We start from the raw sequence: 21,446 nt of genomic DNA on the forward strand, positions 1-21,446 counted from the left end.
ACAAGCTCTTACCTCAAACATTTTAAGCAGATCTTCTTTTTTCATTTCCAATCGTTCAAATGGTTGTTTCTCTTTAACAATAGACTTAACACATGTTTCTATTGCTGGGTAATCATGACCAGAGACTTGTCTGAAATGTAATGTTATGTTTGAACATGATGCAACAAATTGTTTAGAGATTCCAAACAATAAATGGGCATTGTTTAACTGAAAAAATACTAGTATTGACCTGAAGCGATTTACTAATCAAGAAAATGTAATATCTGAAAATATGTATGTCATTTTTTTTTTTTTTTTTTTTTTACTTTTAAGAACTTTGAAGTTAGCACATGTTAAGGTGGACATTTCAGGAACTAGTTAAATTAATGTCTTCTTTCTCATTTTGAATAGTTTGCACAATTTGTAAAGGTGAACTTTGAGTCAGCCCATGCTATGATGAAAACCATACCTACTTACCTGTCACCTGTCCACATGTCATAATAAAAGCCTCCTTCTACAGGTGGACCATAACACAGATGGCCTCCGTAAAGTCTTTCCATAGCTTCTCCTAGAATGTGGGCACTTGAATGCCAAAATACATATTCACCTATAAATTTTAAACAAATACTCATGATTCTTAAAATGAAATTCTTTATTTTTTATAAAGAAAATGGTTCAATACAACTACTGCATGTTTGTTCTAGCTTTACAATTTAACAACATTTTTCATTTTTTAAACAATGAAAAGAATAAAGTAAATCTGTCTTTTACATCATGTAGTTGAATATTCTTTTGAAAACTTGAATCTAAGAACCTTAGTCACAATACCCCATGCACACACATTTGCACTCAATTGAAAAAGTTCATTCCCTATACACAAAATAATAAGTTGTGCCCCTATTAACCAATTTCTATGAAATCAATCACATCCATTTTTTTATTGCTACTAATCATTCAACTAAGTTTAAATGAATTCAGTAAAAAAAAAAATTTAAAACAAGAAGCTCCCAGGAGCCTGAATCGCTCACCTGGTTGAGTTTTGCCTTTCAAAGGCAAAAAATTTAACAAGTTGTCCAACAATTTTGACTGAAGAAGAATTCGGTAGGACTTATCATAAAGATCAATTGAAAGTTTCTTTCTATCTATCATAGTTTTCAAGATATTGGTTGAAAAATGTAAAAAAAAAAAACAAAAAAAACTGTCATTGTTGCCCTTTCCAGGGCAATAACTCTTTCAAGGAGTCATCTGACAACTTTTATCCCTGAAGACTTTTGTATTTCTAATAATAAGGATCATTTCAGCTACTGCAAGAATTTGACTAAACCTAAAGTTTTTGGAGATACAGGCGAACCTCATTAAGTGAAAGTTGAAGGGACCAGGCAAAAATGTTCGAGTCATTCGAGGTCAAGTATAACCCGGAAATAGTTTGGTCGGTGATTGTTTCTGCATTTACATCATTTGTTTTGCTTGTACATGTATGTGTTCTTCACTATTTTGTGTAAAAAAGAGAAAAAGTTACTTTTTCCCCTAAAAGCACCATACCAACCATCTTGAGCTAACAGAAAATGTTTTTCTTAAATCACACTAACAAAAAAATCATACACTGTGCAGAAGTGCTTCTATGGGAATTCCGGACTCAAAGTGTTCTGTATAGACAAAAAATGCAGAAAAAGCATTTTCAACATTTTTTGTCGCAAATTTTTGTATTTTTCATTTATCCAAATTTTCAAAAATTTGCATTTTTGGGACCAATAAGAGTTTTTTCTAAAGATTCTAATGAAAATTCCGGACATGTGGACATTTTTTGAAATTGGTCCTACTTATGGTCAGAATTTTGGGGAAAATGGCCCAAGTCCTTTTGAAGATGTTCTAACCATTCACAAAAGTTTGAAGGAAATCAGTAAAAAAATGGAAGCACTGTCTAAGGCAACAAAAAGGTCATAATAGACAGGTTAAAAACACAAATTAAGTTTTAGTAGGTTTGTCTTTCTTCCCAAAATAGCAATAGATTGGAATCATTGGTCTTCATTTTTCCCTCAAGTAAGATATACTGTTAGCTCAAGACAAACAACCTTGTGAAGATTATCAATAAGCTAAAATGAACCACATTTGCTTTTTTTTTTTTACCAAAACCTACCATCTTTATCATCGAACTTCACAAGTTGTAACTGTGAATCCTTTTCAAATGGTCTGTCTAAATCCCACAAGTCACCATTGACTTTAGCTACGACACAGTTATCTGCCAGTCCTTGACTAAAAGTAAAGTAATTAAATGTTAATAACATGTGCATTAGGTTGAAACTTAAAGGTAAATCATACACATTGTATCATTGAGTGTTCAAGTTCTTTATAAAACTTCTATAAAAAGTAGCTGATGTTCAGCATACATGTTGTACACATTTACATGTTATAACAATCCTTTGTATAATGTTTCATGAACAGAAGCACGTTGCTAAAGTTGGATTGTGTCCCTTTGCATGTATCCACATCACAAGAGGCCAAAAAATTTGTATTATTCTTTATATGATAAACATTGTAGATCAGCTTGAACAGTGAAAAAAAAAAACCAGCAAGAACATACCTCCATATATTTTTTTGAAAATGTTTGGTGGAATATGTAAAGATCATTGAGATATAAAAAAGACTGTGACACATTTTAATATTTTGATAATGAATGAATAGCTTTGCTAAAGCACTTGATACTCGGAGGCTAGTAGTCTTTACGAGATTGTTTTGAAACAATACTCTTTCTTTCTCCAATATAAATAGTATAAAATCTAAACATTTCTGCCAGACCAATGAATCAGTCAGAAAATATCATACAGTCCTATATGTAAAACTTTTACCATGATTGCTTGGCCTGTCCCAACTTATCTTTTGTGCTTAAAGAAATAAAAGCTGAACTAGAAACCCTGTGTGTCACAGGAGCCCCACGTCATTTATTAGTCGTGATTTTTTAAAGTAAATCAAATGTGTCAGTAAGACACTAATGATGCCCCTGCTCACTAGATTTGCCAAACTTAGAACATATTTATTTTTGTATGAAGACATGGTTTGCAGACTCAGAAACGTTATGTACTGTTGGTTGATGCAATAAATATTTGGTATGTTAGACTAAGCACTGCAAAAATACTTGTGATGAGAGAAAGAGGACGGACATGACAGACACATAAAAAATACCCCCAATAACAAATCCCTAACTTTGTTACTTGGGGTATATTTCTGACAAAAATTACAAAGTCCAACTATCACCCAGTTCCATAATATTCGACAAAAATCAGAATCCTATGACCTTGCACACCATCATTATATGTAGAAACATCCTGTAACAAATATTTTAGAGATATTTCAAAAACTACATGAGGAGACAGCAGGACAAGCCATATAGCCCTATTTCTGATGAAAATGATGAAGTCTAACTATCACCAATTTCCGTAATATTTCATGAAAATCAAAATCCTTCGGCCCTGCACACTTTCATTATGTGTAGAAATATCCTGCAAAAATATTTTAGATGTAGTTCAAAAACTGTACGAAGAGATAGCCGGACAAGCCAGGATCCAAATATTTCTGAGTAAAATGACCAAGTGTAACTATCACCAATTTCTGTAATATTTCACGAAAATCAAAATCCTTTGGCCCTGCACACCTTCATCATGTGTAGAAATATCCTGTAACATATTTTAGATGTAGTTCAAAAACTGTCAAGCCATGATCATGTATAAATTACGGACGGACAGACTGACGAACTGTAGAGAATTCAAAATTTATAAGTTCAAAAATGGAAGTTACTCTTCAAATGTGACAAGCTTGAAATCAGAATAATTAAAACTTGCATTTTAAAATTTTTAATATGGATAAAAGGACTTGTTTCAGAAATCGCCTAAAATAAAATCACACATCAAAGATGATGAAACTGTGATAATGTAGGCAATAATTTCATAATTTAGAATTCAAGTACAATGTAAGATTTCTTCTCTATCAAATTACCTTATGCCCTTTGCTACATCATAAGGAGTAGTTTTCCAGCATTCACCATCTACCTGTTTACCATCAGGTAGAGTGACTTTAATTGGTGTATTAGGCTGTGCAGCAACAAACTCATCATACTCCTTCTTTAACTTATCCCATAATTGTAGACGATGTGCCAGGAACTCTGGAGGAGGGGTCAACTACACACAAACAAAATGATGATAATACTTGATTCAAAAGTCAAAAATTAAAACTATACATGTCACATAAATCTTCAGGCAAATTATACTGTTTAAGAAGTCAGAAGTTTGCAAGTATTTAATATTCATATTTTAAATTAATCATGTTAATATTTCAGTAATTTACTTTTTGGACTGACATTTCTGCTGTGACATTGTTGGTCCTGTTATTTTTTTAAATCGAGAAAATTTGGAATTATGCAAAAAATGTATAATACATGTACATACCATTAATTCTGGTTGAAAATACTGAGTATCAATATTATAAATACTAACAAGAAACAGCTATATATAGTGTCATTATGAACAGATGCTGTAACCAACACTTTTACTATCAATCAGGAAATAATTTTAACCATTTCTTACACAAACATAACAATAAACTTGACAAATTATCTTCACTTGCTTTCCATTATCATATAGAGTCATCTACATTACTAAGATATGAGATGTACAGGTCTCTTACCAATTATTATGAAGTACAAAAACCATAAAATATCAAACTAACCTCTTTTAAAGCAGGCTGTGAGACTTCACTGTCACCACCTCCTTTCTTTTTACCCTTTTTCTTTTCCTGTAAATATAACAAAAGATGTTATAAAAACAGAAAATGTGTAACAATACTGAACTATGTTCTACCACATCCTCTTTTACTCATAACAAACATGCATCTGCTATTTAACCAGAAAAAATAAACAATCTCTCTGATTATACATGTACATTGTAATCTTTTTAATTACATATAACAGTTCACCACCTAATTCAATGTATTTCAGGTAAGCAAATGAAATATAATAATAATAATAGAAATTAAAAGGATAGAGTCAGACAAGAGAATTTTAGCATATATTTTAAGAAATAAGTCAAATTATTTAAAATGTTTAGCTCTAAGCTGTCCTATCAAACATTAACTTCAGTTCCCTACAGAAGGTTTTGGGAGGGTGTCCTGCCTTATTAAAAGGGTTGATTTTTTTTCCCCACAAGCACATTAGCTTTATTTATATTTCAGCAGCAAGCCAAATCAATAATTTTATTCAGACCTGATTTTTTGAGGTCATCAAACAAAGCATAATCTGAAGTAAATTTACAGTAAAGAAAGAAGAATTAAAATGGAAAAATACGAATTTGAAAAAGTGGAGGAAAATCAGGTTTGTTTTTTTGAAAATCTGCCTTGTTACAGTCTTCACAGTTAACTTTTTCAGACAGAAGCCATTCGGACCTCCAAAGTTACAAAAATTTGAAGTCCAAATGATTTTTCAGTGGCCCGAAAAAACATTTGAATTATATGAAAACATTTTTTTTAAAGTCCTAAATCATAAAGTCTAGTAATAAGAATATCCTGTTATAAGGTGTCATACCACTATTTCTGGTCCCCGTTACTTTCTATATTAAATTCAGCTTTTTATAAGGCTAAAAAATTTTTTTACATCAGTACAGATGGTGCTAGAGGGGTATCATTAGGATGGTCACCCTTAACCTTAACTCTCATAAAAATACCAAATGAAAGTAGACAGGTGCAGAATAAGAATATAGTTCCAACTTTGGTAGTAGGTACCTTCCACATTTTTCATATTTTTACTGGAAACTTATTTGCTGAAGTTTTGCCTCTAATTGGTACAAAATAGGTTAAAATTACGTGGGATTTTTTTTCATTAATCAATTCTGACTAAAAATTGTGATTTGGTTCAGTGGAAGAAGGTTAAAATATAGGACTTTTAACTCAGTTCATTTGTCATGTTTACCCCATCTCCGAATTATATGTATTGATTTCAGAAAATGATGGTAAAATTTTCAACAATTTATATATAAAATCCTGTTTGTACTTATCTTTAGGCCAGAGAAGTTTTATTCAGTTTGCGCCGGTGGAATTTTTTTAATCTGCTCCAATGTGAATATTGAAATGCACTTGAAAATTAATTGTGGTCTCGTGCCAGGAGACTAGTTTCCCAAACAGTGGTAGTTCAGCTATAATGAAATTACATAACAACTAACACTCATTCGATTCAGACTATTTATATATGTCTAAGAACCCAAAAATTAACAGAACACTACAACACCCCAAAATTTTAGGAAGTCCGTTGGCTTCCTAAGAATATAATTTTAGGGCCCCGAGGCTGATTTTAGGAGCCCAGGCCACCGGGCCCCTAGCTGAATTCGAAGACTGTTATTAAATTAATAGGGGAAATGTATTATAATTATTTTATGAATTAGTAAAACAAATTTTTCCCAAAATTTTGAACATTTTACTATTATTATTTTTTAGATCCCTGTCTTCCTCTTTTCTCCCTTTCTTTCAAAATGATTGATGACTTTTGACATACTTAGAGATAAAAATTGGCATTCGCTCATGGCAACTAAATTTTGAGCTGGGCTACCAAACATATGTGTAAAATTTAGTTGAACAAATAGAAAATATTAAAAATAGGGTCTGAGCCTGTATTTCCTGATTGTTACCCCTGATACTTTACCATTGTTTACCCTAACAACACCCTTTTTAGTTTATTCTGCACAGATACCAGAAATAACACAGATGTTGGAAATATTTTACACATACACACATCATGTGACGTAAACAAAATTCAGGCACAACTGACAGCATAGGTAAATTCCAAAGAGAAAATGATTGCCTTTCCTACCTTAGAAAAATTACGCTTAATTTGGATATACAATTAGAGTTATATTTTTTCCAAGGTGGGTATTGTTATTGACAACAGTGGAACAGCAGAGATACACATATGTACACCCATGTTTTTCTGGTAGTTTATAAAAAAGACATCTGATGATCATATTCACTTCTTTTAGTAAGTAAAATAACTAAAACACAAAAGATAAAATTATTTTACTGAAATGTAATTTTAACCAATATATTTTCATTTGTTTGATTAAAGGAAACGTTGAATTTTCTCTATAAAGACAATCACTTTTAGTTACTTCTGGGACATGACTTTTTTTTTTGCTGGTATATGGGGAATCTTAAGGGAAATTAAGATAGTATATGTAATAATCGTAGAGCTCACACTGCTTTGCTGCGCACGCTATATTTTTTTGGCCTAAAAATAAAAAAATAAGTTTTTAAACACATTTAATATTCATGTATCTGCTTTATCTGTTTTGATAAAATTGCTATTTATTTCTTATTATTCAAAATATAACACAAAATGTACCAAAAAAAACCCCAAATAGTCTTCATCAAGCAGTACTTAAATTGTATACATTGTACATTTGCATAATAGTCACAGGTCAGAAACACTTTTATACTTTGCAGTAATCTTTGTTAACTTAAAAACCGAGCAAGGCTCACTCTAAAATGTACAGGGCTCAAGCTACTTGAGAAAAACAAGGCAGTGATTTTCCTACTGTTTTTGGGAAGGGACCCAAGGCCCATGCAATCAGGAAAAAAAGCATGTAAAATCTATTGTATTGAAGAGTGCAGATCTCCTTTGGAAACAATTTGGATACAACAGAGACTGACGAAAAGTTTGTACATGTACATCTTTAATAAAAAATTCATCTTAATTATGCATTTTATTTTCCTTTTTCATTAGTTTCAAACATTTGGGCTCACGCTACTGGGCGATTCGGGCGAAATAGTTGCTCTGGAGTCTCTCACTTTGTCCTCATACGACACCAAAAGCGAAGTGAACTCGCCCTCTCATTTTCAGACATCGCCCATGATCAGGACTGTAATCCATCTCTTAGCGGTATTTTGACCAAAGTTATCTCTCTTCTGATAACAATTCAAACAAAAATGGTGCATTACATTTTGACAATTTGGAAAATAAAAATAAATTCAAAGAAAGGGATGTTTTAAAAACATTCGAGCATGAAAGCATTGCACACAACATTGCAAAACATCAAGAAAACAAAAAATTTGTAGGATTTGCAAAAAGTGTTCCGATAAACGTACACCTAAAGCAATTAAAAGCAGAAGAAAAGATACAATGCTCGGTCTGTGAAATACAAAGGCTTTTGTTCTGGAACACTAAACGTCCAATAAAAGTAGTTAAACTTCAATTTGAAAATCAGAAAGATCTGAAAGAAGTTACAAATAGAGAATTCTTAATTATAACTCATGACAACCAATTTACTCTCAAAGTTGAAAAGAAAAGAAACTACAAATTTGTTAGCTGTTACAATTGTCAAACTATTGGTCATTCAGCTGCTAACTGCAAACTCAATAAGCATTGTCAAAATTGTGGGTCTGTAGAGAATTTTTTTGCACAAGACCATCAATCTGCAGAAATTGTAAAGGAAACCATAAATCATCCAAATGTCCTCATCCAATTTGTCAACCAATCCAAATGTCCTCATCCGATTTGTCAACCAATCAAAATGTCCTCATCCGATTTCTCAACCAATTCAAATGTCCTCATCCGATTTCTCAACCAATCCAAATGTCCTCATCCAATTTCTCAACCAATTCAAATGCCCTGTTTTCATCCAATTTGGCAACCAATTCAAATGTCCTGTTTTCATCCGATTTGTCAACCAATTCAACTTTAGAATTTGGTTTAAAACTGAACACTGCCTGATTCACCTTTACACCATGAAAATACTTTTAATTAATACTCAATCATTCAAAACAGCTACAGGTCTAAAAGAAATATGTGACGAATATGAAATAGATGTACTATGCATCAACGAAACATTTGAATCAGAAAAAAATCCATGATCATTTCTTAATTGGAACGCCTTTACATCACCAAGACCAGATAAAGCTAGAGGTGCTTGCTGCAGTATTTATTAAACCTAGTTTACAATTTATTGGTCAGAGAAAACCAGTTTGAAGTAAATTGTAAATCATTTAGAAATGGTATATCTGGAAATCAAGGATAGTAATAAAAAACATGCAATCTATATATACCCCCAAATAAACAAGAATTAATGAGAATTCTATGCAAGAAGATAGAGAAACACTAATTGGATAACTTAATATTAGCAGGAGATTTAAATGCCAAATCATAATAATGGAATAATAATATAGAGAATATCCATGGAGAACTATTAGAATCTTGTATGTCAAAATCAAAGATGATTTGCATAAACAATGGTCAGGCTACCAGAAGAGAAAGTAAAAGTGTCATTGACCTTTTTCTGGTGTCAAGGAAATTATACAATACAATAAGAACCTGTATGACATTATCTCACGAAAAAGTTCAATCAGACCACATTGCTGTATTACTAGATATTGATTTTGGAACTACAGAATATGATGAATCAAAAATAGATAAAGAACAGTTTTGGAATATTAAGAAATGTGATTGGAGCAAATGGGATGAAAGTACCAAAGAAATGTTCTCTAAACTAAAGCTAAATGATGAAGACATAATGCAAACTGTGGAAAGTTTGAAAATACAATGATAACTTGTATGACAATCAGTATTCCAAAGGTAATATAAGATAATCGTAAAACAAATATTAGAAGACCTGCTTGGTGGAATGATGATGTTAAAGATGTTAAACAAAAATTAAATAAAGCCAAAAAACGTTTCCAAGTTAGAAGCACTCCAGACAACTACACACGATTACTTGAAGTAGAGAATGACTTCGAGTCAATTAAAAAATCAACAAAAATGGTGAAAAGATAGAACAATTAGATCCATTAAAGAATGGTCAGCATTCAAAAAGGTTACAAATCTTATTCTCTCCCTTGAAATGGTAAGAAAGAAATATTATTTCAAGAAGAGGAGAAAGCATGTGAACTTGAAGAAACATTTTGTTTGTACCTTTGATGAAGAATTTTATAACAACATTACAATGGAATATGTTAATATAAATAGCTTAGAACAAAATGATGATCTGCTAGACCCTCATATAAATGATTATATATCAATGCAGGAATTGGAAGGTTCTATGTACAAACTTAAACAAGATTCTGCATTTGGCCCCGACTACTATTTTACAGTACTTTTCATTAAATCACATAAACTACTAAAAGACAAACTTCTGGAAATAATAAACCAGTCTTGGGAACAAGGAAAGCTACCCATTAACTGGAGAAGAGCTAATGTGAAATTTATTAAAAAAAGCTATAGAAATCAAACTACAATAAGCCCTCTTCCTATAGACCAATCAGCCTTACCAGTATAATTGCAAAACTAATAGAAAGAATTGAAGCCTTCACAGAAAAATTCAATATTATAGATCCAGAAGAAGAAGGTTTCAGACATTTCAGGTCTACATACAATGCATTACTGTAACCTTTCACGGTCAACAAGGACAAACAAACTAGTGCAGTGTTCATCAAGGCCTACGATAGTGTGTGGAGAGAGGGTTTAATGGTCAAATTGTTTAAATGTGGTATAAAAAGCAAAATGTGGCAATGGATAAATGCTTTTCTTGGTCACAGAGAAGAAAGATGTATAGTAAACTTACACACAGGACACTGGTTCCAAACTTTTATTGGTTTAGCACATGGATCAGAAACCTCCCCTATACTTTTTAATATATTCATTTTGGCTATATTTGAAGGAGTATCTGCAGATAGATGTAAATTTGCTGATGATGCAACAATATGGCATACAAGCAATGATTACTCGGAATCAGAAAGAATTCTTCAGGGTGACCTTGACAAAATACAAAGGACCACCTCAAAATGGAGGATGAAAATCAGCACTAGGAAAACAGAGTACACATTATATTCTAAACAAAAAGAAAAAGACAAATTAAAATTAAAAATGGGAGGAGAAAATACAATGCAAACCTGAACATACTAGGCATTATTCTAGATGAACAGATGAAATTTAACAAACATGTAGAGTTCATATACAAAACAGCAAAACGTTCATTAGGAGTAATAAGAGAGGTCAAGGGCATAGCAAAAATTCCAACAAAATCAATCATAATGATTTACCAAAGTCTGGTAGGCTCCATTTTCACATATGCAAGCTGTGTATGGCAAACTGGAAACTCATCTGAACTGAATAAACTAAATGAAGTACAAAGGAAAGGTCTAGCTTTATGTTTAGACATGCCAACCAAATCAAGCCTTGAAGTTCTAGAGGTAATAAGTGGAGTTTTGCCACTTGATCTAAGAAGGCAGGAAATGGCCGTAAGGGATTTAGCAAAAATATACTCTTACAACAACCTGACCCCAATTAAAAGAAAACTAGAAGCTTGGAATGAGGAAGAAAACCCAGAAGAGCATATTTCACCATTAGGAATAATGCATTCATCAGCAGAGGAGGTGAAAGAAACATTGATGTTAGTCTAACTGAACAACAACATAAATTTCAGGGATTGACATTTGAACTTCAGCAACCTGAATATTGGAGAAATATAAGTAGTTCAAAATCTAGAAACAAAAACAGGCAAACATGGGAAAGGAAATTATATTAGAAATTTTAGATGTTCAAAATACAAACTCCTTGATAGCTTTTACAGACGGCTCTTGCAAAGGCAACCCTGGTCCTTGTGGGGCGGGAGCAGTTATTTATAAGGGAGAAGAAGAAATTAAACTGAAAAAAGCTGTTTCAAAACATGTGTCAATATTATTGGGTGAATTAATTGCAGTAAAACAGGTATTGGATCACACTATCTTCAAACACACTTACAGGTCCAGAAATTTAGCAATTTTTTGTGACAGTCAATCAGCAATTGGAATCCTCACCTCACACTGGAAAAGTGATAATTATCATCAGTAAATACGTTTTTGGACACCTGGTCATGCTGAAATCAAAGGTAATGAAATAGCCGACACATTAGCAAAAGAGGCATCTAAAGAAGCAGAAGTAATACAAGATAATATATACACTAAACTGGATATCAAAAGAGCAGCTAGGAACAATGTATTTAGGAAATGGCAACATCCATGGGAAAATGGTGAATTAGGCATACATTACTACAGATTTCATAACATCATAAAGATAAAATTAAGAAAGGACTCACCAAACAAAAATTTGTTCATCATTATTAATCAACTGAGATTTGGATATTCTAAATTAAATGCTTACCAAAACCACATCAACCTGAATGTTTTAAGCAGTGATTGTCAGACTTGAGGAGTAAGAGAGGATACAGAGCATTTCTTCCTTCATTGCCAGAAATACACTGAACAAAGGGAAAAATTACTGCAAGAAATCTATTTCATCACTGGAAACCTATTCATGGATTTAGATACACTTCTTCAAGTAGAATCAACACACCAAGAAGTAATTTTATCGGCTGTGTTGAATTACATTGAGGAGACCGGTCGATTTTAAAACAGAAAATGAAAATTCCAACAGAGTGTCATTGCCTGAAAGTGTCTATTCCAGTGCTGCTAAAAAGACAAAATCAAAAGGACAATGCAGTATACAAAGCTTTGCTTTGTTCAATCATATATTAATATTGCTGTAATAAATTTGGTAAGTGGTAAAGTTATAGATTTGAAATTCAATTTCATGAATATATGATACAGTCAATCATTCAGTCAGCAGGCTGATTTCGTTTTGGCCAAAATATTTAGTTACTTACATATGTAGCTTAAAGAAAAAGTAATATTTATCTCAATAAAAGAAAATGAATATATAAAAATGCTTGCTTATATTTTGTGCATGTAAGTAACATACACACATATAATTTTAAAAAGCATTAGTAAATGATGTGTGACCATGTTCACTTCTCCCTGTTCATTACCACTTCTCCCTAGTGTCTCTCTGAAAGAGAAGTCACTTCTCCTTGTTTTTCTCAAGTAGCTTGAGCCCTGAACATTAATAAAACATTTGTCATTTGAATCATTTAATAGGATATTAAAATTGAAGTTTTCTTTCATGTTGATTTTTTTAAGCAAAATTAATCTAATTTCCAACATTTAGCACTATCAGCTGAGCTCAGTTTTTCAAACGCAGTCGGTATAGTTTCGCTTTTTACCCTTTGACCTTAAGGACACTCTTCTATGGAAACAAAAGTCACCTGATCGCAATTCTGTTTCCTGATTGGCCAAATGCTGTTAACTCACTGGCGTTCCAAAAAATATATCAAAAATTTGTAACTGTGTGCCACATGTTTTTTTTTCTTGAAAGAAATGTAGAAGCTTAGAAATAAAAAGAAGAAAATTTTACTGCGTCAGCTATCTTTTTTAAAGATAGTACTTGTTTTTAATAGAACTTGGAATTATGAGACATCGCCGCACCAGCAATTAAATTGCCCAGTCAGAAATATTCTATGGATGTATTGTACAGGTCATTTTTCCGCTTGTCTGTTTTACTTTTTTTAATCCCTTCAAGCGCAATAATGACATAGAATCAAATACATTGCAATGCAATCGTAATGGCATTGATAGTATAAGGAAAACTAACAAAACACCCGGAAAGACAATCCAAATGTAAATAAACAAAGAATGATACGAAAGAAAAAAAAAACATGATTGCGACCTTGAGGCGACCAGATGTCTATTGTCTATTGGGAATTTTACAACAAACAATTGGGATTTTTAGAGCCTTTTTCTCATTGGGAATGGGGCCAAAATTAGGACCCTAAATAAAGGTTGGAAAAAAACTGCAAGGAAAAGCGACTTAAACAACAGGGAGAAGTGGGGAGTGATCAGGGAGAAGTGAAGGTGTTAGCCCATCATTAACTAATGCTTTTTTAATGTATGTGTTTTATGTTACTTCGATGCACACAATATAAGCAAGAATTTTCACATGTTTATTTTCTTTTATTGTGAGATAAATGTTACTTTTTCTTTAAGCTACATAAATAAGGAACTAAATATTTTGGACAAAATCAAATCAGCCTGCTGACTGAATGATTGACAGTATCATACATGTATATTCATGAAATTGAATTTTACATTTGTACCTCTACCCCTTATTACAACAAACTTAATATATGATAGAGTAAAGCAAAGCTACTTGCAATGCCTTGTCCTATTTGTCTTTTTTAGCAGCACTGGAATAGAAAATTTCAGGCAGTGACATTCTGTTGGAATTTTCATTTTGTTCTGTTTTTTTCCCTGGTCCTAGTTAATCCTTAATGACTTTTTGTTAAAAAATCCACTCTCATGATATAAGTTGATCAAGATTATTATGTCCAAAATCTATTACTGACAATTCAAGACTGAAACTTTATTGACAAATATTGTAGCAGTTGGTACAAACTCCTCTCAAGTTTAAGAAATATTCCGTTGAAATGGAGAATTTACTGTTCAGTTATGAAACAAGAAGATCAAAAGAAAGACTTGGGGTTTTCTACCAAATTTTTATTTGAGATAAATTCAATCAAAGTCCCAAGAAACCTCACAACAAATTTGCACATTTCGAAACAAAATATGAATGATAAAACATGAATTATTGTATGCTAATATTCATTCCATATCCTGTCTTAAACGTTTGAAACAAAAAGCTTATTAAAATACTTGTAACTGAAAATTCAATAGATTTGGAAGATTTTTACCATTTGTTTTCTCGAAAAGGCACCATTTTTGTTTGAACTGTTATTGGAAGAGAGATAATTCTGGTCAAAATATCCCTAAATGACAGAGTACCGTCCCGACCATGGGCAATGTATGAAAATGAGAGGGTGACTTCACTTGGCTTTTAGTGTTGTATGAGAGCGAAGTGAGCGACATCTGGGCTACTATTTCACCTGAATCACCCAGTAGCATGAGCCCTGAATTTATTGATTTTTTTCTAAAAATTCATCATACTGACTTGAGTAATTTTTGTCCAAGGAATACACTACATCTGGAAACATTAAAAGCTTCAGAAATAGTAAAAATGCAGCTAGACAAAATGTTTACAAAATATGTCTGTTATTTTTCAAAAAAGCTACTTCTGGTTGGAAGTATAAAACCATGCAATCTACGCTGCTAAACCCAGAACAGTTCATCCAATAATTTATATGTATTTGGAATGCCTTCTCCCACATATTATTGATGAAAAATTCTTAAACAAAACTTGGCAAAATTTTGAAAAGGGAACCTGATACAGTACAGTTGGAGTCTTATGATGACAATTATCCCATTCGGACATGTCCAAAATTAAAATTCAGACAATTTTATGGCCAGTAAGCAGCTGAAGGGTCATCAGACCATGGTATGGATGGTCATAAAATAGTTCTTTAATCATTACCGATGCTATGACAGCAACCTTTTACATAGATTCAATTTTGAAACCTGGGTTGATACCTTTCATCAACTGCGTGTACCCTGACAATCATCGCCTGCAACATAGACCATATCTACAAAGTCTTACCAATCGCAGTGCTTGTAAAAAGACGAGCTACGGGCGATCTACCCAAAAAGATTTTTCCCGAACGATCCTGCTGCAAGTCCCTTCTGTATTTCAACAATAAGCTGAAAACTCCGGAATACCAACTCAAAGTTGCCAGTCTAAAGCTGACCTAAGTTAAAGAAGACCAAATGTAGCAACAAAACAGCTCTTTTAAGGGCTAATTTTATTTTTCGAAAAGATTCTTAATTTGTGAACATTAAAAATAATTCAGCTTCTATTCATATGCATTTTGAAAAGGGAACCTGATACAGTACAGTTAGAGTCTTATGATGACAATTATCCCATTCGGACATGTCCAAAATTAAAATTCAGACAATTTTATGGCCAGTAAGTAGCTGAAGGGTCATCAGACCATGGTATGGATGGTCATAAAATAGTTCTTTAATCATTACTGATGCTATGACAGCAACCTTTTACATAGATTCAATTTTGAAACCTGGGTTGATACCGTTCATCAACTGCGTGTACCCTGACAATCATCGCCTGCAACAGGATAATGATCCTAAGCATACTGCAAACGCAACCAAGGACTTCATGGAACAACAGAACATCAACTGATGGAAAGTTTGGACAGCAGAAAGTCCGGATTTCAACCAAATTGAAATGGTTTGGGCAATGAAGAAGTCAAGATTATCCACAAAAGAGCCAAAAACGAAAGAAGATCTAATCAACAGCATCGAGTCCTTTTGAAAAGAAGACATGACCATAGCCCTGTGCAACAATTTCATAGACCATATCTACAAAGTCTTACCAATAGCAGTGCTTGTAAAAAGACGAGCTACGGGCGATCTACCCAAAAAGATTTTTCCCGAACGATCCTGCTGCAAGTCCCTTCTGTATTTCAACAATAAGCTGAAAACTCCGGAATACCAACTCAAAGTTGCCAGTCTAAAGCTGACCTAAGTTAAAGAAGACCAAATGTAGCAACAAAACAGCTCTTTTAAGGGCTAATTATATTTTTCGAAAAGATTCTTAATTTGTGAACATTAAAAATAATTCAGCTTCTATTCATATGCACAGCCCGTATTTCTTCCTAGCAGTCTCGATCACTCTATTGGTTGGCTTTACCACAATTTAGTAGAACATGTTTTTCTTAACTATTAATTTCATTCTCACCCCCTTGTCCTAAAATATCTTTTGAAACACTTCCAGCGTATAACATTTAATAACTTGTACTAGTTGATTTACATGCTCATAGTATAAAAAATCGATATTTTTCCTCATTTATTTTTGAAATAACTACATTTAAGTATTTTAGTAATACCCTTGAAAAAAAAAAGTTGGCTGCTGTATTTAAACTGTCCGTCGCCTGCAGAGGTCTAGCTATTCATTTAACAAACACAATTCTTAAATTAAACATTTTATTTTGATTATACAGCATTTGTTTCTGTATTCTTCCTCCTTTGTCACGGCAATTATACAATATTATTTACTTACATAATATCCTATAATTGGCCAGTGCCAATGACGACTGTGCCTAAGTCTGTAAGTATACCCTAATAGATAGAATAAAAAGCCTAATGATAAACTTCACGTACATTTCAATCCATTTATATCAATGGGGATGTAATTTAAAGTTTACAAACAATACATTGTAGTTAAATTACCAGATGTTCCACATGTATTTATTCAAAAATAATTACATAGACATTATAGAATCATGTATTTTGAGCCAAGAAAAAACCCAAAATGCATACATATGCTTTATATATACATATATGTTATGATTTATTGATTTAAAAACTATTCACAACTGGATTAAATTAACCAAAATCTGTAGTAGACAGTTAAGATTTAATTACCACAAGTGATCAGCCAGGTACATATTTACGACCTCCCCACGGAAGGAAACAGGGCAATAAAAAATACAGATATTTATTACCCTTAATTGACCGACAGGACGGACATAATGACGGATTCGGACAATTATCATCATAAGACTCTACCTGCACTGTATTTATGCTTCACACTTTTCTCGCACGAAAGGCCATTGCCTTCCTCATATTATAAGAACTAAGATTGTGAAACACACTGCAGGGTTCTCGATAAGACACGTACACACATGCTGGATGCAAGAAAAACTTCCTGGACCTGCCATCGTGCGTCCATGGGACACACTTCACAATAGCTGCATCCTAACATCAATAATTTATTTAAAAATCATTAAAACTATCCTAAAAATCGTTGAAAAACTCGGCAACCCGGACAAATGGAAGTTTACAAAGTTAATTACACATGATGTTCATCATATGATTTAAAAAAAAAAAATTAAATTAAGTTAGGAAGTATATGATAAAAAAATGTGACAAATAATTTCAATCTCATTTCTTCAATTAGAAGAGTCATAAATCTGACAAAAGGTGTTAACTGCTGTCTCAACAGGGGAGGATATGTTTTATGGCAGGTAAATAGTCTCCGACAGGCAATCAGCTGACTAAGATTTGACAATTGAACTAGAGGCTCAAGAGAGCCTGAATCGCTCACCTTGTTAACCATTTGTTTATTTGAAAAACTTGAGGAATGAGACAGGCTAAGTTAAAATCAACTAAAATTATTCATAGCATTTTCATGACCTGAACCAGAATTTTGCTAAAGGCAACAATTTTTGAATTTTTTTCAAAAACCTGTCTTATGACCCCTACCTTCCATTTTTAGTATAGGCAGCCATATCTATTCACGGATTAAAAATCACAACACTTTGAGTGCAATACACTAAAGAACTATAATGCTTATTTTCATTCAATGATCTTAAATGGTTTTAAGAAGAAGATTTTCAGAGTTGTGCATGTGAAAAAAAAAACAACAAAAAAAACTGTTTCAGGGGTTGTAACTCCTACATTAGTCAATGAATGGTTTTAAAAATTTTGGCATAGGTCCTTCTCATGATGCTTAACCATTTGACCCATGCCAGAAATTTGCTAAAGGCAATGGTTTTCGAGTTATTTGTAAAAAACTGCCATCTGACCCCTATGTTCTATTTTTAGTAATGGTAGCCATGTTTTTTTCATGAATCAACAATCCCATCTGTCAATTTGTGTGGGATACCCTAAGGAACATATATGTCAACTTTCATTGAATTCTGTGCAATGGATTTTGAGAAGATTTTTTTCAAAGTTGCACATGTGAAAAATGCCAAAAAACTGTTTCAGGGGCTGCAACTCCTACATCTGTTGACCAATCGTTTTGAAAATTTTGGCATAGGTCCATCTGATGATGCTGAACTTTATTACCCAACCAAAATTTGCTAAAGGCAACGGTTTTTGAGTTATTTGCAAAAAACTGCCATCTGACCCCTATGTTCTATTTTTAGTAACAGTGGCCATGTTTTTTGCCTAAGTTCCCATTTAACTATTCACAAGAAACTCTTCAGCATCACACTGTCACATACACCAAGTTAGGCGAATTTTGACAAATAAACTTGCTGTACTGTAATTCTTCTATTTCAGAATTTGAATACTACCTCCCTTTCAACTGACATCAATGGGAAGAAGAAAATTTTTGCTCAATGCATTCTCAAATATGAATGTAAATAAAAGTTTTCTCATTTAATTCTTTTGAATTTGATAAAACTTAGGAATTTTAATTAGGTTTTGGGGAATCTAACACCAAAAAGGGGGCTTGCAAACTTCAATCTAGATGTATTATAGTGCATGCAAAAAAAGCAATATGATGCTATCTATAGTGATTGTCTCATTCATACACTGTACATCCATGCAATTTGCAAAACATGTCCTGAAAATGTTGGTTCACACATTGTCCCACAGAAAAAAAACCCATGAGGATTTCAAAAAGTTGGCAGGTATTATTATTATAAATGAAGTTACATTTAGGTACATTGAACTAAATATATACATGTGTATTATGTCTAGAGTTATGTCATGAAGCCAGCAAACAGAATAAGTTAGTTTTCAAATGAAAAAAAAGATCCTGAGTTTACTCTACACAATTTAATATGGATGACATGCATAATTGCAGTGAGATATGGTTTTGTATAATTATGTAAGTAGTACTATATGTATACACACACTAAAATAATGAATATAGCGTTCAAACTGGTTTTAAACCAGGAAAAAGGTGGGACCCACCAAGTTCATCTGGGACTCACCTTTCCAGAAAGTGATGAGTCCCAGGACTCACCATGTAAAAATCCTAGTGAGAACCCTGCACTGTTTTCAATCTACCAAACATAATACAACTTTGTGAGCATTAAATGTAGTCATTAACAGAATGTAGAGCTCTTGTAGCCTTGTGTACAAGAGGTTTATTCAGAAAAAGAATTGAGACTTTTGACAGCTTAATGAAATAGATAATAATTTCTTATTACAAAATCATGTATTTTGTTAGCACTTGTTAGAATGCTACAAGGAGATTTATTGCAAAAGTGCTTTACTTTAATAAAGTTAACCGAAAATATACAGATTTAACCATATTTTCCATCCATTGCTTCCATTTCTTTATAATCATTATTTGTTTATAGTCCTCATCTCTCATAAAATCAAGACTAGAGGTGAAACAAATGACTTTACTTGTTATGAAACATCAAATAACTTTACTATAGACTACTGGTCAAGGAGTAGTTCTCATCAGCTAGTAATTCTCCCCCATTGATTTTTCATCCTAACCTGTGAAGCTATTTTATGTCAAAAATTCATTAAATAAAACATTTAACTGACAGCTGATATTTCAATCTCTAAAACCAGCTATCATAAAACAATATTCATTGACGAATAAAATTTTGGCAAGCAGGTGGGCAAGAATTGCTTCTGTCATGAAAACTGTTACTGTTAGATCTATTCTTTGACCAGTATTTTACAATAAATACTCGCAACTTCCATTTGGTCAAATAAATTAACAGTAAGTTAAGTATATAAATTGTTAGTACAGATTACCTTGTTCGACATTTTCTGAGTAACTTCTAATATTCGTCTTATTTAAAATACACTTAGCTTAAAGATGATGCAATGCAATATAACTGATATCAAATATTTACATTCACTGGAGTGACCTCCCTTTGAATGAAGCAAGGCACTAGATCGAGGGGTTTGTTAGAACATGGATAAAACAATAAATGGAGTTTATTGTTTACAATATTGCACTTAAAAACGCATGGCATTATTTGTTTCTAATTTCACACACCCTGGGATACGACCAGGTCGACATGTAGCGGCTAAAGGGTGAGCTTATCTTCCTCGACAGACGAAATGCGACTGATTTCGAAAGCATTTCAGATCAGAAACAGATTTGGTGAATAAATTAATTCATCATGCCTTTTTCTCGTTAGAAATGTCCATTTTTTCCATTTTCTTTTCCACGTTATCTGTCATGTTGGAAAATTGACAAGTGCGCAGCTGTTGTTTAACTTTCCGCTTCCGATTGGTAAATTATAAACCTAAAATAGAGTCGAAAAATACGTTATCGATTCCGAATTGGACGCGAATGAATACTTAAAAAAAAGATTTTTTAAAAGAATACCATTGTCTTAGGAAATGTCGGTCAATATAGATTTGGGGTGGGGAGATTTTCATATTCTGATTGAAACATCGATACAATAAGTTTTGTAGTTTGTAAAATATCTAAAATTAGGTTTTCAAATAAAACTTCAATAAAAACTTGTATGTATTTTTTTTAATTAATACATTTAATCGTGATAATTAAAAAAAAATGCTGTTCTTTCTGAGCTGTAGACGAACAAAAATAAAATAAAAAATAAAATTAAAATAAAAATAAATAAAAAAAACCAATAAAACTCAAAGTATTCATGTACAGAACCAATTTATATTGACTGACTGAACGTCAAATTGCAAAAGTGTGGATAACATTAAAGGAAAGAACCGGGAACGATTTCAAATGTATCTAACACGAGCTTATGGAACGCCTAAACTGTCTGATGAGATACACATTTGTCTACGTGTTGTCAATTTTATATTACTTGCTGTGGTTTTATAATTACATATGATCATTTTGTATTTACGTTATGTAGGAACATCTTTACATTATGTCGTTTTGTCTTTACGTTCTGTACTTTTGTCTTTACGTTCTGTCG

At 32.5% G+C, this 21,446-nt stretch overlaps 1 protein-coding gene across 4 annotated transcripts in view; it reads right to left on the minus strand.

The window, feature by feature from the left end:
- Positions 1–20,749, minus strand: part of LOC148622922 (threonine--tRNA ligase 1, cytoplasmic-like) — a 35,774-nt gene extending 15,025 nt beyond the window's left edge. The window contains exons 1-7 of one of the 4 annotated variants that reach the window (XM_088573271.1): positions 20,293–20,337; positions 19,509–19,580; positions 4,699–4,764; positions 3,970–4,151; positions 2,117–2,232; positions 457–586; positions 13–130 (exon numbers count right to left, since the gene is read on the minus strand). In XM_088573271.1, the coding sequence (XP_088429397.1) occupies positions 13–130; positions 457–586; positions 2,117–2,232; positions 3,970–4,151; positions 4,699–4,764; positions 19,509–19,580; positions 20,293–20,304 (696 nt within the window). In that variant the 5' untranslated portion in view covers positions 20,305–20,337. Of the gene's footprint in view, positions 1–12; positions 131–456; positions 587–2,116; positions 2,233–3,969; positions 4,152–4,698; positions 4,765–19,508; positions 19,581–20,292; positions 20,373–20,539 lie in introns of those variants that run through there. The other 3 variants (XM_088573272.1, XM_088573270.1, XM_088573273.1) reach the window with 3 other exon arrangements.
- Between the last annotated feature and the right edge of the window lie 697 nt (positions 20,750–21,446).

Source organism: Perna viridis, chromosome 3 (genome assembly GCF_037379345.1).
Source record: "Perna viridis isolate PV_CMFRI_1.1 ecotype Kerala chromosome 3, ASM3737934v1, whole genome shotgun sequence".
NCBI classification, from domain to species: Eukaryota; Metazoa; Mollusca; class Bivalvia; order Mytilida; family Mytilidae; genus Perna; species Perna viridis.